General features: G+C 39.8%; 1 protein-coding gene across 7 annotated transcripts in view; it reads right to left on the minus strand.

The window, feature by feature from the left end:
- LOC147027780 (uncharacterized) overlaps positions 1-18,987 on the minus strand; it is a 71,192-nt gene that overhangs the window by 12,267 nt on the left and 39,938 nt on the right. For 2 of the 7 annotated variants that reach the window (XM_085877389.1, XM_085877391.1), the window contains 2 exons: positions 18,529-18,710; positions 922-1,012 (listed from right to left, as the gene is read on the minus strand). The exons of 1 other annotated variant lie outside the window; for it this stretch is intronic. Coding sequence is in view for 1 of the 6 variants with exons in the window: in XM_085877388.1 (XP_085733514.1) it covers positions 922-1,012 (91 nt within the window). In the remaining 5 variants the exon portion in view is untranslated. The remainder of the gene's footprint in view (positions 1-921; positions 1,013-18,528; positions 18,711-18,987) is intronic. 4 more of the 7 variants (XM_085877388.1, XM_085877390.1, XM_085877392.1 and 1 more) reach the window with 2 other exon arrangements.

The raw sequence follows: 18,987 nt of genomic DNA on the forward strand, positions 1-18,987 counted from the left end.
CTGAGCATATATGACAAATCCTTGTTTCTTCAAATTCTTTCTCTTCATTTGGAGATAAGTAAAGGGGTTTATTTGTTCTTGACATAATTTTAGTTAGCTTAATACAATCATCCTCAATCCTTTTAACAAATTCATCAGCAGCATCAGGTCCTCGATACAACTCCAACTTATCATCTTTACTTCCTACAGATGATTTAATGTAATAACAAAACCCGATTATCTTGAAATTAAACTTGAACTCAGGATAAAACATAGAGTTTCTAAAAAAGCAAATAAAAATTAAATAATTTATTGGTAAATCTGTGCTTAAAACCATTTTATCCACCATCTTTTTTCACTTCATAAAAACAATGTATCAAGACACAAAAGACAAGTTTCACTCAATCTCTACATTTGTAAAAGATAGAGAAATATGTCGAGGATGTAAAATTGAATAAAGATAAATATCACAACTATTGGATAAAAACAATTATGATGAAAACGAGTTCTTCATTTTCCTTCAGTGCAAGGGCTTTTAATATATCTGAAAGAACATCAATTAAAGTAGCTCTAACAAAAGTTTCTCCTCCTTCTGGCAATATATTAAATATACCATCAGAGATGGGGAATCCCCCACCATTGAATGAAAAAGGTCATACATATTCCAGATAATGTGGGAGGTGAATTGGAAACAAGACACCATTTGGTCATCATCTCAAAAAAGTTCCCCAGGGGTGAGGAACGTAGAAACCAAAAATAATTGAAATGAGATAAGCGGTTTTCCATTTATTACAAAAAACATTTTTTTCAAGATGGCTACCCCAGTCGGCCATCTTGGATCCGGCCACACCCAAAATCAATAGTGCTCTTCCTTTTCAGGTGGTACATGTGTGACCAAAATTTCAAATCGATATGGCGAACAGTTTAAGTTATCGCACTCACAGCTATAAATGTTGATGCCCAGCCAGCCAGCCGGACGGACGACCCAGGTGACAACAATATCCCCCTTCCGCCACACGGCGGGGGATAAAAACTAGAAAAAAGGAATGAAACAAGAAAACATATCAAAAAAGATAAACCTTATGGATGAAGCTTTCGAAAGAAAAGATAAGACCATCACAAATATGCAAGAAGAAATTTGTATTTTTTTTTCAACAACCCAAAAGATGTAAATCTTGATGAAATAAAGGATGTTAATATATCAGGTGAAATGACATTTCGTTCAGTCATAGTTAAGGACCATTTTAAAATTACCTTTAATGTAACAAAAACTGTTGTAATTGAATCTGTGAATGAAAAAAAGTATATAGATATAGATGGTAATGTTTTTTTCTACCAATTTAATACGAGTCATTATTCAAGTGAAGATTTTGAAGATTATGAGAGTGATGATAGTATCGCTGTTGGAACAGAAGACAGTTATGATACCGAGAGTTTGTGTTCATACGATAGTTATGAAAGTAGTTAATATAGATGATTGTGAAAGTACCAATGAAAGTATCGAAGATGATACCGAAGATGAATTTTGCTTGAAGTAACGTTTTACTTTATAAATATGAATAGTATACTAGATCTTGAGCCTCTTGAATTTCCTGATTCTCCATATGACAAATTTGAGAATTGTCCTGCATGTGATAGAGTGGGATTAAACACAGTCAGAAGCCCATAAACAATGTATACTTGCCGAAACGCCGTCACAGACGGATTCCATTCCATGAACGAAAAGTGTTTATTCTGCTTCAGAGTTGAAGGTTCACTATTGCCACTATGTGCTATACATTCTTACAGGTATGAAGTTTCTTTCAGTCCAGGTCACAGCACCGAGAAAAACGTGATGCAACCGCTAGGAGGAGCACAAAATTGGTCCTTCAGTATTAATATATAGATTCTGTGATCATCTTCTAATTAATAAAAATAAAAAATATAAAAAAAGAACATGACTTTTAAAATTACATCAAAAATGAATTACTTTACAAGATTAACAAGAGAAATGAAGCCTGGTGTTGGCTTAGTGGTTAGGGTGGCGGCTTGGGATCCCAGTGTCCTGAGTTCAAGCCCCGTTGGCTGCTGAATTAACACCAGGGGGTTGACTCAGCCTGTCATCCTTCCGAGGTCGGCGAAATGAGTGCCAGTGTACTGGTCCCGGTGTATGCCCTGGTTAGAATAGGTGTACTATATCCCTGTGTGTCGTAAGAGGCGACCAGGGTTGGCGTCAGGAAGGGCATCTGGCCATAAAACATTGCCTCAAGAAAAAGCCAAAAACCCCTGCACAGCAGGGAAAAATGGCTGTAAAAACGGTCATATTAACAAGAGAAATGAATGCCAAGTGCGAGGGTGATAATACACATTTTCTTACAAGAGAAGACACCAAACAAATGACGGTAATGTTTCATGGATTGATGATTTATATTATTAATGATTGTCATTTTCAGGGAAATATCAACACAAGATATTGTATAAATAAAATAATGGATTATCTCGAAATTAAAGCCGAACTTAGGATAAAATATATTTTCTAAAAAAGCCAATAAAAAAATTAAATAATTTATCTTTTAAATATATAAAATGAATGATTTTTTACCCATTTGGGAAAATAAAATTTAACAACCATAAAAATCTTCCAAATTCATTAAGATGTCTCATAGTTGGTTCAAGCAGATGTGGAAAAACCTGACACCTTTTGAAGATGCTCTTTACTCCCAACTTTTTAGATTTTGATAATTTAATAATATCCATCATCAAGTTTTCAACGGGAGTATAAACTACTCTCACAAAGTTTTAATGCTAGTCTTCAAAAAGAACACATAATTGGTTTATTTAAACTTCAAAACAAACTAAATTATTATAACATTGAAGATATAATTCAACTATTTTGTAATCCACAGAAATATAAAAAGAAATCAAAACCTATAACTTGTATTCTTCGTGATAATACGGATGATATACCTTAACCCCAATATTTGATAAATCAAAAAAGAAACTCATTATCTTTGATGATTGTGTTAATGAAAGAAACCAAACAGTTATGGATAGTTATTACACAAGAGGGAGGCATTGTTCTTGTAATTGTATTTATCTTAGTCAATCATACTTTCATCTCCCACGCTGCTCGATAAGAAATCATGCTCATACTTTTATTTTATTCAAGTTAAATTCAATAGATATAAACAATTTTTGGAGAGACAATTGTTCGACGTTGTGTAGTAAAAAAGAATTTGTGGAATATATGAAACACATGGCTGGAAAATATAAATACATTGTTGTGAAACAAGATGAGATACTGAGGGATATAATTTTTATTTTATAAACAATCACATACATAAATGATAGTTGCTATTATCAATCTTGTGGGTAAATCTGCTTCTGGAAAAAAAAAAAAAACTTTCATAAATCGAGGTTCTTGAATAGTGAAAATGACAAGATTACATGTTTTTTTTTTTAAAACCCTATTGTATCTACAACCACAACAGTATTGTGACCAGGAGAAGTGGAAGGTGAAGATTAGTACTACATTTCAAAAGAGGAACATATGCGATTGAGGAACGAAGGAAAAATATTTGAGGAGGTCTCTCTTGGTGCAACAAAATATTCACATTGTAAGAGTGATTTAAATTTACTAAAATCTGGTGGTCTTGGGTTATTAGAAACTAATCTAGACGGAATGAGACAAATGGTTAAACATCTGAGTGGTAATGGAGTTCATATTTTATCATTCGGTTTTGATGTCGATGAAAAGCTCAATGCAAACATATGAAAAGCAGAGATACAAGTATTAGTGAAGAAGAAATTACAACTCGTATTAATTCTCATAAATAATTTGATGAAATATTTAAAGAAAAGATTTTATTTGAATACGTCTACTCTTATGATGAAGAAAAGGAAAGTTTCCCTATTGACCTTTACAATTCATTAAATGATATTTTCCAATAAATAAATGAATGCAAAAGAACGAGCAAGAAGATTTAAGGAACATCAAGAGTTGGTTTCAAAAGTTGTAAAGCAACAGGAAGACATAAAGAAGAAACAAAGACAGAAACTAATGGGTGAAGAAGCGTTTGAAAGAAAACAAGAGAAATTTTTATAAACCACTTTTAAGAAAAACTCCAACACATGTCTACAGTTCCTGTGATGGAATACACCCCTAAAAAACTTCAAATGATAAAAATATTTTCGTCAAATGACGGATGAAGAACTAGAAGAATGAGAATAGGATGATGAAGGATTATTTCAACAACTGGAAGAGATAAATCATCCCCCTGATTATGTTGTGAATGCTCTCCTAAACAATAAATATTCAACAGATTAAAAAACCATAGCAGGTCTCATTCCAATGGAACAACTAGCAATATTCCATCTTGTTCAAGAAAAGGGGTTGATATTTAATCATCACACCATTTGAAAGCCTTTATCCCAGCCTAACTCCACCCCCGCTTACTCAGCAGCCAGCGGGGCTCAAACTCAGGACCCCAAGGATCCCAAGCCACCGCTTTAACCACTAAGCCACACCAGGCTCATGGGGTTGATATTTAATGATGAATTCAGGTTCTTGAGTTCTGTTCAACCACATGTTAAATTAACTCTGAGATTCATGTTTCTTCTCACAAAATATGGATGACAAGGTTCAACTGTGAGGGGTGAATGAAGTTATTCCAATAAGCCATTGAATATTTTAAAAATGAGGATGATAGAGCATATATTGATTTATTAAACTCACTTGCTGATGGAGTTTCTGTTGCCAGTAAAAGAAGGAAGAATGAAAAGGAGAAACACATTATTGAGGCTTTAAGTAGGTTTAGTTCAGGTGTTAGTTTTCTTCCAAATGACCCATCACAATTACTTAATATACTGTTATTGTTGTTGAGTAGTAAGAAGGCTGGAAATAACAATTGTTTTAATGAAGCATCAGCCATTTTAGACCAGTTAATGAACATGAAAATAGTTAATAAATGTCAATACAAAGATATTTTATCCCATGTTAAATGAGTTTAATTCCCTCTCTCATGATGAAAATGAAAAAAATATCAATTGTAGATGCTAATGAGAATTAATTTTTTATTGTTGAAAGATGACAAACAAGTACATATATTTATAGACAAGATAATGGTGGAATTACTGCCACTGAATGTTGGAAGACTATTTAACAAGTATGGAGTTTCAGAAAATAAAGAGATTTATAATAATTATATGCAAACTTTGAAAAACTTATAAATGAGAAGCACAATCCTTAGTTTTAATTTCACGAGTGATCACACATCTTCGTTCTCACACCCAGAAATAAAGGAGATGGGATAATGATAATTGATACTCTAATGGGTATAGGTTCAACTATTCTTAAACATAAAGACCTAATTGGTTCAACTGCTTCTGCTGTGGGAAATGTAGCGGGTGCTATAAAAAAAAAAAAGAGTATAAAAGATGCCCAAAAGGAATCCCATAAATTTCAAGCAATAAAAGAAATTAAGAAAGGCAAAACTCAGTTGTCTCCCAAAGAATGACAGAAAATAATTCAAATACTTGGGTCAGGGTTTCAAAAGTTTGAACATCTTTTTTTTAAAAGTATGGAAGCAATTGATAGTATCTTTGATGTGGATGATACCATTGTCATCTCAAACTCTACTGAAAAAAGAAGACTACTTCAAGGAAAATGTGATAACAGGAACAGACTATAATGCAAATGGAACAAAAAAATTTGAAATGAATAATCAACAAACTGATTTGAATCTGGCCGAAAGTTTCTTGTTATGTAAATTTACATTCAGTAAGGCTGCGAATAACACAGACGCTACACTCATAAATTATTTCTTCTGGAAAATGTTTGATAGTGTTCGTTTGTATTGTTACGGCTGTGAAAATTTGCAGAGCACCATATAAGTCCTTAGATCAGTTATGCCGATAAGTCCGTGTTCAGTTAGATTGCCCCACTGTTGTTTAATGGAAATTATCCGTGTGGACAGGGCTGTGATCTTTGAGTTAGCCGTTTTTCTTTACCATCGTTATTTTGGACCAACCACAACGCCAACCACCAACCACCTTCTCCACCACACCACCCACCAACCACCTTCTCCACCATGCCAACCACCTTCTCCACACCACCCACCAACCACCACGCCAACCACCAACCACCTCTCCCCAACGCCAACCACCAACCACCCAATCCACACCGCCTTCACAACACCGACATCTCCTCACCATCTCCTAAACCGCATCTCCCCCAATAGACCAACCTGAATAACATTGCCTCACTTTCATCCCCGAAGCGACGCCATCTTTGCACCAGCCACGGCGAGTCCGCATCGAACGGCATCGCTGCAGGCACACGCGGGGGTCCGCTCACCGAGCAAGTTTGGTGATCTCGCGCACGTCCGCTCTGTGTAAGCTTCGACCGAGATTCGGATCAAAAGAGAGAAAGGGGCGGGGCCTGTGGGGGTCGAAGGTCGGAGAGCGGAGGTCAGATCTCGTCTCTCGAGCCCTATAAAAGGCCGAGCGGAGCGCCAGTTCGCAGTCTGGAGTCGGTGGAGAGTCAGTCTGGAGTGGTCGGGGAGCCGAGTGGAAGCCTGAAGCCTGGAGAAAAGAGTCAGGGGAGAAGTCCAGGAGAGCAGAGGACACGCGAGCTGGGAGCGTGGCCAAACCTGCTGTGCCGCGCAGACCTGCGCGTTCGTGTGGAGAGAGCCGGAGAGAGCTCGCCAGCCAGCGCCAAATGGTCTGAGGTGATCGGGCTTCAGCACAGTTCAAGCATCGCTGAGGGTTCTTACAAAGAGCATCAACTATGGAAGAGCATCAAGACCCGTTCGTTCCTCTCAACGCGTCGCCGGCTGAAGCCCAAATCACCCAGCCGCTTGGCAAGGCCTGGGCTCAACCGCGGCTACCTTAGCTGCCGTGGGGACGGGACGTCGCGGGTCGCTCCATTGAGGCACCACGAGGGTGGAGGTAACCTGCAACGGTCTCGTGCAACTCCTTCGGTCCGCCAAGCTCCACGTTATAAAGGCCTACAGGTCCAGTCTGACCCCCTTGTCTTTGAGGGGGTCTTTCCTTGTTTATTTGTATGAAAGTTGTGGCGCCGTGTCCCGTTAAGTAGAACTGTTGTTAAGTGCTTGAGAATAATAAATAATAGACTGTTGTAGTGCTTTGTCTTGCTCGCGTCTTGTCCTGTCCCGCATTCATCACACCAACTGCATGCATGTTTCACCCATTGATTCCATACCTGCATGACTGCATTACTGTGTACGTGTGCAAATAATAAATTTGCTTATTTGAATGTGAACCTGTTCGTCATGTCATTTTCCCCATTGAAATGCCGTATTGTATTTCGGAATAATAGCGAGCTTTTTAATAGCCGATAATAGAATCTTGTCCAACGAGGCCTGGCGATAATACACCGCTCGGTTATCCCAGAACGGAACGAACCGCTTAAGCGGTCCGTGTCCAAGCAGGCCTTCATTGAGGTACGGTTTCTCGGTCGTCTGCCCGCACGAATAATTAGGTATATTGACAATTCCGTGATTGACCCTGTCGCGTGCGGGTGGAATATTGACTAGGCCGTGGTGTGCGCTTGGAGCACACCCGTGACTGGTTTTCGGCGTTGTTCCGGAAAGTCACGACTGAATTGTTCGTCCGGTGGGCGTGCGGCCGCGATTCGGCTAAAAGCGGCTGTCCGCACACCAGCGGGCACAGATTCGTAACAGTATATTGGAACACAAGAAGTTGCAGCAGTTGATTATGTCTCTGTTACATCTGAAATGATAAAATTTAACGATATTTATTTAATGATAGAATGGGTAAGAGCACTGTCGAAGGATGTATTCTTGATATGACAACGGGAACAAACACTGACCCCAGTTATAGTCACAGAAAAGGAATGTATATTGATGATACAAAATCAGGTAATAGTTTTACCGTGGCAGTTCCTCTTAAAGGTATATTTGGATTTTGTGATTATGATAAAGTTCTATATGGACTTAAAATTAGATTTCAACTGCAAAGGAATGATAATGAAAATAGATTGCTTTTTGGCATTGCTAATGCTTTTGGTGCTCAGAATAAATTGGTTATTGATGAAATGAGTTGGTATATGAGTGAATATACTCCTAATCCTAAAACAGAGACGACGTTGAAAAGAAGACTAAACTCAAAGAAACCACTCAATGTATCATACCATAAAATAAGATGGCAACACGTTAAACTGAACCAAACCACTTACATGTGGAATTTGGGTGTTCTGGAAAGAAAGCCACGATACCTATGACTTATTTTTAAGAAACAGATGGAGATACTGCTACTGATAAGAATAATGCGTTTAGTGATAATGCTCAGGTGAAACAACTTCACGTTTCTCTGGATGGAACGTTTTATCCACGAGAATTATAAATTGATTGGGAAAAACATGATTATGCTAAAGTATACAAGCCTTACCAAAAGGTGCGTGAAAGCAGTGGTAATAAATAACCCATTTTTGGATATGGTTGCATTTAAAAGCCTATATACAATCTATGCATTTGATCTGAGTGCTCAAAAGGAAACTATAAAGTGAAATAGAGTGGATACTTCCCTATACATTGAAAGAGGAGAGAGTGACGAAATTGATACATATTGTTTGCTTTTGGAAGAAACAGAATTACAGATTAATACAGATAATGGTGTTATGATTAGTCTCATCCGGCACTACGTGTTAAGGCCAACAATCTAAAGCGACCGTCTCAAATGCTACCATGGGCACCCAGACATGCCACCAATATGAACTGAGCAGTTGAATGTGGTGCAAAACATCCAAAGAAACTACCGTAACCGAGTATTATCATCCGTCCTGTCCCCCATACCAGTCGTAGACGGGTATCTGCTCGTACAGATAATGGTGTTATGATAAGTCTTACATAATTTTTTGATAAATAAATGAGTAGTAAAGTGCAAACTGGGGTATATGTTAATCAAATGATTCTTGATAAACTATTATCTTGTATTTAAAATCAAAAGCCTTGTATGATTAACGTTAATACAATTCAGAGAAAAGGAGCAGTAAGAATTGAAGTTTTGCTCACAAGAGAACAGGTGAAAATCTTGAACGATACTGGCTCACTTAAAATTCAAATGTCAAAACCAATGTTGAAGAAATATTCAATAAGAGAGACGATTGGAGGATTTCTCACATTTCTAATTCCTTTGCTGGTTTAAGTGCGGCTGGAGGATTGATGGGTGGCATTTCATCAGCGGTGAAAACTGCCAACGAAAGGAAGGCTCAACTCCAGGCTCAAAAAGAGTTGGAAAGACATAACAAAGTGTTGGAGAAACAAATTAGTGGAAGTGGTGTAATTGTAGATTTTGCTGAAAAACTTGAAAGCCTACCTGATAAAGCGAGATTGTTAGTTGGAGATATGCTTTCTTCTATCGCACAAGCAGGTGTAAAATTAACTTAAAGGGGTAATGAATTATATCTTTCTCATAAATAAATGAGCATTGATGAGTGGTTTAAAGAATTTAGAAAGAATAAAACATCAAATTTAGAGCTTGTCAAATATTGTAAGAAATTGAAAATTGATCATGCGGTTATTTGTATGAGAGATGAATTTACAAACTTGTCTAAACATACAAAGAATATTATTATGAACTTAGATCATAATGGAAACAGTTCTCATTGGGTTTGCATTTATAAAAATCAGGTAAAATATTATTTTGATAGTTATGGTATTCCACCACCTGTTGAAGTCATGAAATTCTTACAGAATGGTGTTTATCAAACATTTCAAGTCCAAGGATTAAATTCCAAGTGTTGTGATCAATTATCTGTGTGTGTGTTATTTCAAGTCAACAAAATATTTTTTTTATGATGTTATTATTAATCTAATAAAAATGACTTATTTTGGAAAAGATGGTTCTACCTTTGGTGTATCCCAAGAACTTGATATTGATTTATCAAATTATTACACAAAGGCACAGGCTGAACGACAGAACTGTGGTCTGGCAAAAATATTAATATGAAAAATGCATATAAATTAATAAATTATCCAAGCCCGACTGACACGAATGACTTGATGAGATCAAGTGATTTATCACAATATATATTCTTAAATAAAACGGCTGTGTATTCCAAAGATACAGAAGTGTTGATTTTATCTCCGGGTCATTCAGAATTCACACTTCCAATTAAAATCAAATTTTATTAAGAAGGGTGTATCGTTTGTATGAGAATAGAACATTGGAGATATGATATGAATGATTTATGGTATAATTGGTCATTTAAAATTAACCTAGAAGACCTGGAAGAATTAAATCAGTCTCGTAAGGAAGAATAGTATCCACTTGGTGCCAAGAATGACTTTTGTGGAGGAACGATTCGCAAACAACAAATAAACAAATTTAATAAGGCTAAAATCAATAATGGTTTTGCCAAAGTTTATATCATGAAAACACAAAGAACAGGATTATATATTGAAAGTAAGGGAATACAAACCAATTTAATTATGGGAAGATGGGGAGATATTAACAGTCATCATATTAATCTGTCATTTATTTCTGATGCATAAATGACAGCAAGAAAGCTTCAAGAAAGTGATCAATTCGGTGTCTAAGCATACCTACAAGAAAAGGGTATTCCGTATTTTAATAAACTAGTGCGGGCCTGTAGGTGCGTGCCCGTATGTGCAGCTTCGTTCCTTCGCTCTCGTAAACGACGACTGGATTGGGGCATTTTTTCAATTAGATCGGACCAACCGTATCATAAATGGCCATAACTTGGGAAACTCAGGTCCCCAGCGTCAATTGTGACGTCATATCAAACGAAGAAGAAGAAGAATTGTGATGCCCCCTCTCTCTCGCCCCCCCCTCTCGCCCCTCTCTCTGTAAATGTATTCACAAATGTCTACCAAGCACAACAATTAATTCAAACCTTGGGAAAAAAAAACAGCTTTCAAACCCTTGGGAAACAGCTGTTTCCCTTGGGAAAATTCAAACCTTGGGATTAATTAATAATTTGAACAATTAATTTAAACCTTGGGAAAAAACAGCTTTCAAACCTTTGCAAACACTTGGGAAATAGCTGAAACGGATGAAGAACGATATCAAACCTTGAAAAGGCACATACTCAGGTCCCCAGCGTCGATTGTGACGTCATACCAAACAAAGAAGAAGAATTGTGACGTCAATCGTGCAAAAAAAAATAATAATAATAAATAAACAATTGTGACGTAATCGCACCGTGTATTGTCATTGTTTGACAGATAAATGGCTGTAACTTGGGAACCGCTTATCCGATTAATATCAAACCTTGAAAAGGCACATCCGCGGGTCCCCAGCAATATTTCTGGCAAGTTTCAATCAGATCGGACCGGCGGTTGTCGAGAAACGGCGGTCACAGACAGACAGACAGACACACAGAGATTGCTGGAATTATAGATAGATATGTTCTACAACATAAGAATGGGGTATTTTCAACACATGATTGGCTTTATACTGATGTTACTAAACCAACAACTTTGGATTTAACTAAAATGTTAAATAATGAAAATACTTTAAAGTTGAGAAAAAAACAAGGCTCTTTTAGAAATTCAGAAGAAATTTTATTGCTTTCCTGTTGTAAAAAAAAATATATATATATTTTGGATGCAGGAATATCAAGAAATGCAGATTAATATATGTATGATATTACAGTATATGGGATGAAAGTGGTACAAGGGGAGTAAGGGATGAAGGAGTTGAAGAAACTGAGGCAAGAGAGGAGAGGGAGAAGAGAGAGGAGGAGAGGGGGGGGAGAGAGAGGAGGAGAGGGAGAAGAGAGAGAAGGTGAGAGGGAGAAGAGAGAGAAAGAGGAGAGGGAGAAGAGAGAGGAGGAGGAGGAGAGGGAGAAGAGAGAGAGAGAGAGAGAGAGAGAGAGAGAGAGAGAGAGAGAGAGAGAGAGAGAGAGAGAGAGAGAGAGAGAGAGGCAGAGAGGCAGAGAGAGAAAAGAGAGAAGGAGGAAAGAAAGAAGAGAGAGAATGAATAAATATAAAAATATGGAAACCAGTGAGATTTTTTAAAAGATTGGGGATATTACTGAAAATAAATCGATCTCAATGCACAAACGAGGAAAACAAAGAATTGACAAGTCCAGGAAAAATATATGCGTCGAGTATTAACATCAATTTCAGGGAGAATATTTTAACGAGAAAGTGGAGATAAAGAAGAGAAAGAAGGAAAATATTATATTATTGATGATGTTGGTATGCTAGTTAAAGTTTTACATTTTTTTTCTTCATAAATGAAGGAGAAAGTGAAGACATTTCTAAGGATTCTACATATTATAAAAATTAGGATTTAAATGTGCATGTTGGAAACTAAAAAGGTTTTCTCACTCTGTAGGAATTTTTCTCATAAATAAATTCATTATTGTCTCAAATGTAAAAACAAAACTCAGAGTAAAAATAATAGGTTGTACAAAAAATAATAGGGTTGTACAAAAAGGGATATGTTCGGTGTGTGGCTCAAAAAAAAAAAAGAGTAAATTCATCTCCAAACAAAAACGTGGGGGTTTTTCAAATATCAAAGATATCCAAAAGTTTTTATCAGGAAATAAATTTACAACTGGAATACCAGGGGAATTACATTTGCCAGGGTATTCTTTCTGTGGTCCAAGAACAAACGTAAATAAAAGATTAGATGAGGCTGACAATCCTAAACCTTGGTCTAAACCTAAAAACAGTTGATGAAGTGTGTATGAAGCACAATATTGATTATGGAAATAGCACGACATTGGAAGAAAAACACGAAGCAGATCGAAAAATTTGTCTGATACAAAATCCAACCTTGAGAAAAAGAGTTGATAGGTTCATCGTGAAGATGATCAATGCTAAATTGAAACTTGGGCTTGGAAATTCAAAAAAAATAAAAAAAATAAAATAAAATAAAAAAATAAAAAAAACTTATCGGCTCCAATGATGTCATTAAGATTGATAAATTACATAAACCAACTAGAACGGGCACTCAGTAGAGCGCATACCTTCGCCAACACTACATTTTGCCCCCCCCCCCAGAAACCGTTGATTGTGAGGGTATTTAATCCCATACCACATCTGCCATCTCAGATGTGTTATGATGGCTTAAAAACATTAAATTTCCTGTGTCATATCGTATATCACAAGATTGGGAATTGAATTCACAACATTTTGGCATTGGTTGCATGCAAATTGGATAAAAATCGACCGCACAATGGCAAAATGACGATTTTGACCTTTTCATGACCTCGACCTTGACCTTTGTACTCTTAATTTTGTAATTGGTATTAGAGTGTGGGGAACAGAACAGTCAACATTTTGGTGTTGGTTTCATGCAAATCGGATAAGAATTGACCGTGTTATGACTAAAACCGCACATTTTGCAATGTCGTGACCCCCCCCTGACCTTTGACTCCCAAACGCTAATAATGGTTATTACGTCATTGTGTCATGTTACATATCACAAGATGGGGCATTGAATTCTGAACATTTTGGCATTAGTTGCATGTAAATTCGATACAAATTGACCACGCTATGGTAAAAAGACGATTTTGACCTTTTCATGACCTTGACCTTGACCTTTGACCCGATCGCTCCCAAAATCTAATCAAATGGTCCTCGGATAATAACCAATCATCCCACCAAATTTGCTGCGATTCAGTTCAATACTTTTGGAGTTATGCGAATAACAAACAAACAAACAAACACACAAACAAATAAATAAATAAATACACAGCAATCAAAACATAACCTTCGCAACAAAGTTTGTGAAGGTAATTATCACAAAGTTTAATATAAGGAAGATTTGTTCCAAAGAAGTTGCTTATATCTGGTCTGCTGACTTGATTGAACTCAATAATGATAGGGGGTACAAGTATGCTTTAATCATTATTGATTTGAGGAGTAGATATGCGTGGGTTGTCCCTTTGAAAAACAAAACAGCTCTTATGTTGGCCTTCCAACATTTATTAAATAAAAGCAAGAGAAAACCTAAAAAATTGTGGACTGATGAGGGTACAGGGTTCTACAACAAAACATTTATGAATTTTCTTTAAAATAACAACATTATATTATACAGCACCTTTAATCAGGTGATTATCAGGTCAGGTCAGGTTCGATCTGTGACCTGCTACAGGTACCATGTAAACCTGTACTAACCTGTTCCATGGTCGGGTTGTCGGCGACTAAACCGTCTCCCCCACCAGGTTTTCTGGTGAGGAGGGTGTTTGGATATGGACACCCAGCAGGATTAAAAACAAAACCTGTCAAAGGGCGGAGGAGCTCATTGTGAGCCAACGGCCATCCATATCTAGCGCCCAACTGTGTCTGCGGACGTCCTCTTGCAGTTGAGCTACTTCTTATTAGGAGGTTGGTGGCAGGATTTGCACTCCGGCCACCGTAAAACGCTTCATTCCGCAAAACGCAAAAACGCAAAAAAAATCTGAAAACCCACTCCGTGGGAGTACCTCCTGTGCAGCTTCCCTTCGCAGGGCAGCTCACCGGATGACAGGATTGGGGCAAAGCCTTCGGGACCCCCAATCTTTGATAGGAGGGAAACTACGGGGTAACATCCCTGCGTCAGATTGCGGGAGTGTGTGTCGGAGTGGTGCTGAGGTGTCGTCCACCAGACGGCGGTCTCCTTGGGTTAACCTGAGGCGGTCCCTTCGGGTGGGTGCCTGGAATGTCCTATCCCTAAGAGAGGATGATCACCTGTCTCTGTTATCATCTGAGCTCAAGCGTTTGGACATCGGGATTGCAGCTCTCTCTGAGGTTCGGAGACCGGATTGCGGCGAGATAATGGTGGGTGGTTACACCTACTATTGGTCTGGTCACTCTGATGGTTACCATACCCAAGGAGTTGCTGTAGCTGTGTCCAATAAGCTCACCCCAATGATAATTGAGGTAACACCGGTCAACGAGCGTATTATGAGATTAAGGATTCGCCACTCCTTAGGTGTCATTTCCCTGGTCTCTATTTATGCTCCGACTGAGGCGAGTGATCTCACCGTGAAGGACACATTCTACGCCACACCTCGAGTCTGTGGTTGATCAATGCCCCAGACGAGATACACTTCTAGTCTTGGGGGATTTCAATGCATCGACTGGAACTGATAGGGATGGTTATGAGGTGTGTGTTGGTCCCCATGGGTCAGGAACTATGAACCAGAATAGCACTAAGTTCCTTGACTTTGCAAGAAGTCATGGACAGGGTGGCTGGTTCATGGTTTCAGCACCCACAAGCTCATCGCTGGACTTGGTATTCCAACGCTGGCGGTGTGGCAAAGGAGATTGACCATGTCCTCATTGACGGTCGTTGGAGGATGATCCAGAACTGCAGGGTCTACCGGAGTGCTCAGTTCCTCAATACTGACCACAGGCTTGTTGTAGCAACTCTAAAGCTGCACCTTAAATCCTGGAGAATGGTACCATCCCAGCCTAGGCTGGATGTTGCCAAGCTCAGGGATGAGAGAGTAGCTGAGGAGTTTGCGAACAGGCTGAGTGGACACTTGGGGGGTCTGGGTGCTTTGGGGGGTCCTGAAGAGTTGTGGAGCACCTTCAAAACCACCGTCCTTGATGTTGCCGGTGGATGCCTTGGAGTTCACCGCAGGACAAAGAAGAATTTTGTCTCTCAAGGGACACTGGATACCATTGACCAGAGTCGCAGGGCCAGGCTGAATGGCAGAGCTGAGCTGTTCAGGGAGCTGAGGCGTAAAACTGTACGTGCACTGAGGGTGGACAAGGAGGCCTATGTGCGAGGAATCTGTGAGGGGGTAGAGCATCACCTGTGGACAGGTGATTCTCGTCCCGCTTACAGGGGAATTCGCGCATTACGTTCATCCAAGCCCATCCCTCGGAGCACTGCAGTTCGAGCAGAGAGTGGTAGGCTCTTGACAGAGGAGTCTGAAGTGAAGGCCCGCTGGGCCGGTTACTTTGAGCAGTTGTACCAGGCTGATCCCCCAGCTGTCGAGTTGGACGTCAAGGGTGTTGCAATCCCTGTTGCTGACCCTCGAATCAACTGTGGTCCACCATCGCTTGTGGAAACACGGGCTGCGGTGAACCAGTTGAAACGGGGCAAAGCTCCAGGGATCTGTGGCATCCATGCTGAACTTCTCAAGGTTGGTGGAAATGCTGCACTCGTGTCGTTGCATGCAGTTTTGTGCTCTGCCTGGAACACAGGCATCATCCCAACTGACTGGAAGAGGGGCCTTGTTGTCCCTCTCTGGAAAGGGAAGGGTGATCGCCAAGACTGCAACAACTACCGAGGGGTGACGCTGCTCTCAGTGCCGGGCAAGGTCTTTGCTCGGATAATTCTTGATAGGGTTCGCCACCATCTGCTTGAGCACCAGCGTCCAGAGCAGTCAGGCTTTACACCAAAGAGGTCAACGATTGACCGTATCCTTGCACTTCGTGTCCTCACTGAACGCAGACGAGAGTTTCGGCAGGGGCTGCTTGCAGCCTATGTTGATCACTGTAAAGCGTTCGATTCAGTGAATCGGGATGTCCTCTGGAGGATTCTTGGTCTTCGTGGGGTGCCACCGAAACTGATCGATCTGATGTCTGAACTCTACTCTGGTACTGAGAGAGCTGTGAAGTGTGGTGGTACCATCTCTGACTTATTTCCAGTTGTTACTGGAGTTCGTCAGGGATGTGTACTTGCCCCCACACTTTTCAGCACTTGTATGGACTGGATTTTTGGGAGGATGTTGGAGAGATCAAGTTACGGTGCATCGTTTGGCAATGTCAAGATCTCGGACCTTGATTTTGCAGATGATGCAGTCATCTTTGCGGAGAATTTAGACATCCTCTTGGGGGCCCTCGAGGTGCTGAATGAGGAGTCGGAGCCATTGGGATTACGGATTTCTTGGGTCAAAACTAAGATCCAGGCTTTCAGTGACATCTTGGATGCTGCTGTCCTGTCTGTGTCTGTTTGTGGTGAGGATGTTGAGGTCGTGGATAGATTCACTTACCTTGGCAGTGATATTCATGTCTCCGCAGGTTGTGAGCCGGAGGTCAATAGACGTCTGGGTCGGGCCTGGGGAGTCATGGATTCACTGGATCATGGGGTGTGGCGCTGCCGGTACCTGTGCGGGAGGACGAAAGTCCGAGTCTTCAGGTCCTTGGTACTTCCAGTCTTGCTCTATGGATGCGAGACTTGTACTCTGACCAAGGATCTGAGACGGAGACTTAATTCCTTTGGTACCAGGTCTCTTCGGAGAATCCTTGGCTATCGCTGGTCGGATTTTGTGTCCAACGAGCGGTTGCTGAGAGAGACTCGGATGAGATTTGTTACCTGCATAGTCCGTGAGCATCAGCTGCGGCTGTATGGACATGTGGCTCGTTTTCCTGACGCTGATCCTGCTCACCAGATTCTCTCAGCGAGGGAGTCTCATGAGTGGAGGAGGCCAGTGGGCCGACCACGTGCCTCATGGTTGCAGCAGGTTGACCATCATCTCAAGGAGATGGGGATGGGCCTGGCATCTGCCTGGGGGATGGCCAGACGGAGGCCCCTGGAGTACCGGCCGAAAGTGGACGCAGCGACGCGCTGTTCTGGCACATGCTCCCATACCTGACCTGACCTTTAATGAAGGTAAAGCGGTTGTTATTGAGCGATTCAATCACACTTACAAAGAAAGACTATATAAAAAAATTCACTCAACTCGGTTCTAAACAATGGTTATCGTTAATTCTGATGGACAAAGGGACATGCTGTTTTATTCTGTGGTACATGAAAAAAACACAATTGGTACACGAATACAGCCGGTACGTGCTTGTCGGAAGGTCCCAGCATCAATCCCAACATCGTGTGCATCTGCTATTGGACAGCATTTGATTGAGAATGCAAACTGTGCTGAATATTATAATGTGGATGCATTCAAGATATTGAGTAGAGGACGAAGTATAACACATCGCCGAATACAAGAAGCGACATTTATCTATTCCATGGACCCTATGTTATATCGGCAAAAAGAGTTTGTCCACTCGCTTTGCTTATTTGTGCAAAGAAGAAGAGGAATACAAACTCGTCTCATGATCACGGATGGTTATGAAGAAGATTCTACAACAGCCATTGCGGCTCCGCCTCAGACTCTGCAACCTCCAATTGGAGAGCTGAACACTGAACAGGCTCCTCCCACCTTGACCATTGGGAGGTGATGACGCATCAGTGGAGAACGTCCAAACAGAATTGACTGTTGATAGGCGTCTATTAGACTGTTCTTCACCATTACTCATTCACTTTGTGCGAATTTCACCTGAAGAGAGCACAATGAAAAGCTGTGGTTTTCTTTTTATGATAATGTCCTTCAAAATGTCTGTTTATGTCTATATTAAAATTTTGTAGTACCAAGCATCTTTTTAGTTGTGAAATTCATTAGTTGCATAACCAATCATGTTGTTTGGTTCATTTTTAATGCTGGAAATAAAAAAAACTAGCAGGGAAAAATTAACACCAAGTTGTCTCTCATGCTTATAAAAAGGTTGTGTATAGGGGGGAGAGAGACCGAGACAGAGAGACACACAGACAGAGAGAGACAGAGAGACCAAGACAGAGACAGACAGAGAGAGACACAGACAGGGGTATAATTTATCTCACCTTTCTTTTGACTTATACAACGTCAAGGTGTTTGAAAAGTCTTTCAACCACATAGCCATGACGTCATTTAATTCCATTCGAACTGAAGTTCTGTAAGGATTTCATTCATATTCTGCCATTCTCCATGGTATTCATTGGCTTCATTATCAACATCAGTTATCAACTTTGTTATTGGGGACAGCCTGTAAGAAAAAAAAATACAATAAACTAGCATCCATCGAAGACAAAGTCTTCGATATCCCCCGCCATAGTAAATGAGGACAAGGTTTTCACTCTGCTTACAAGTCATTTAAGATACTGGATTATCAGGGAAATTCGTCCCAATCCAGTTTGTTTGCATGGAAACGGAATTTTTTTTAATCTGTAAGCATCAAAAGGCACGAGTTCACCACTTGCTTGATATGTGTAACAAATTTCGTAAACATATCTTGAGGGGATTTGTTGTTAAGCTCCGGAAAC

This window comes from Eptatretus burgeri, chromosome 4 (genome assembly GCF_056783735.1).
Source record: "Eptatretus burgeri isolate ZD-2024b chromosome 4, Ebu_testis_v1, whole genome shotgun sequence".
In the NCBI taxonomy this organism is placed as follows: Eukaryota; Metazoa; Chordata; class Myxini; order Myxiniformes; family Myxinidae; genus Eptatretus; species Eptatretus burgeri.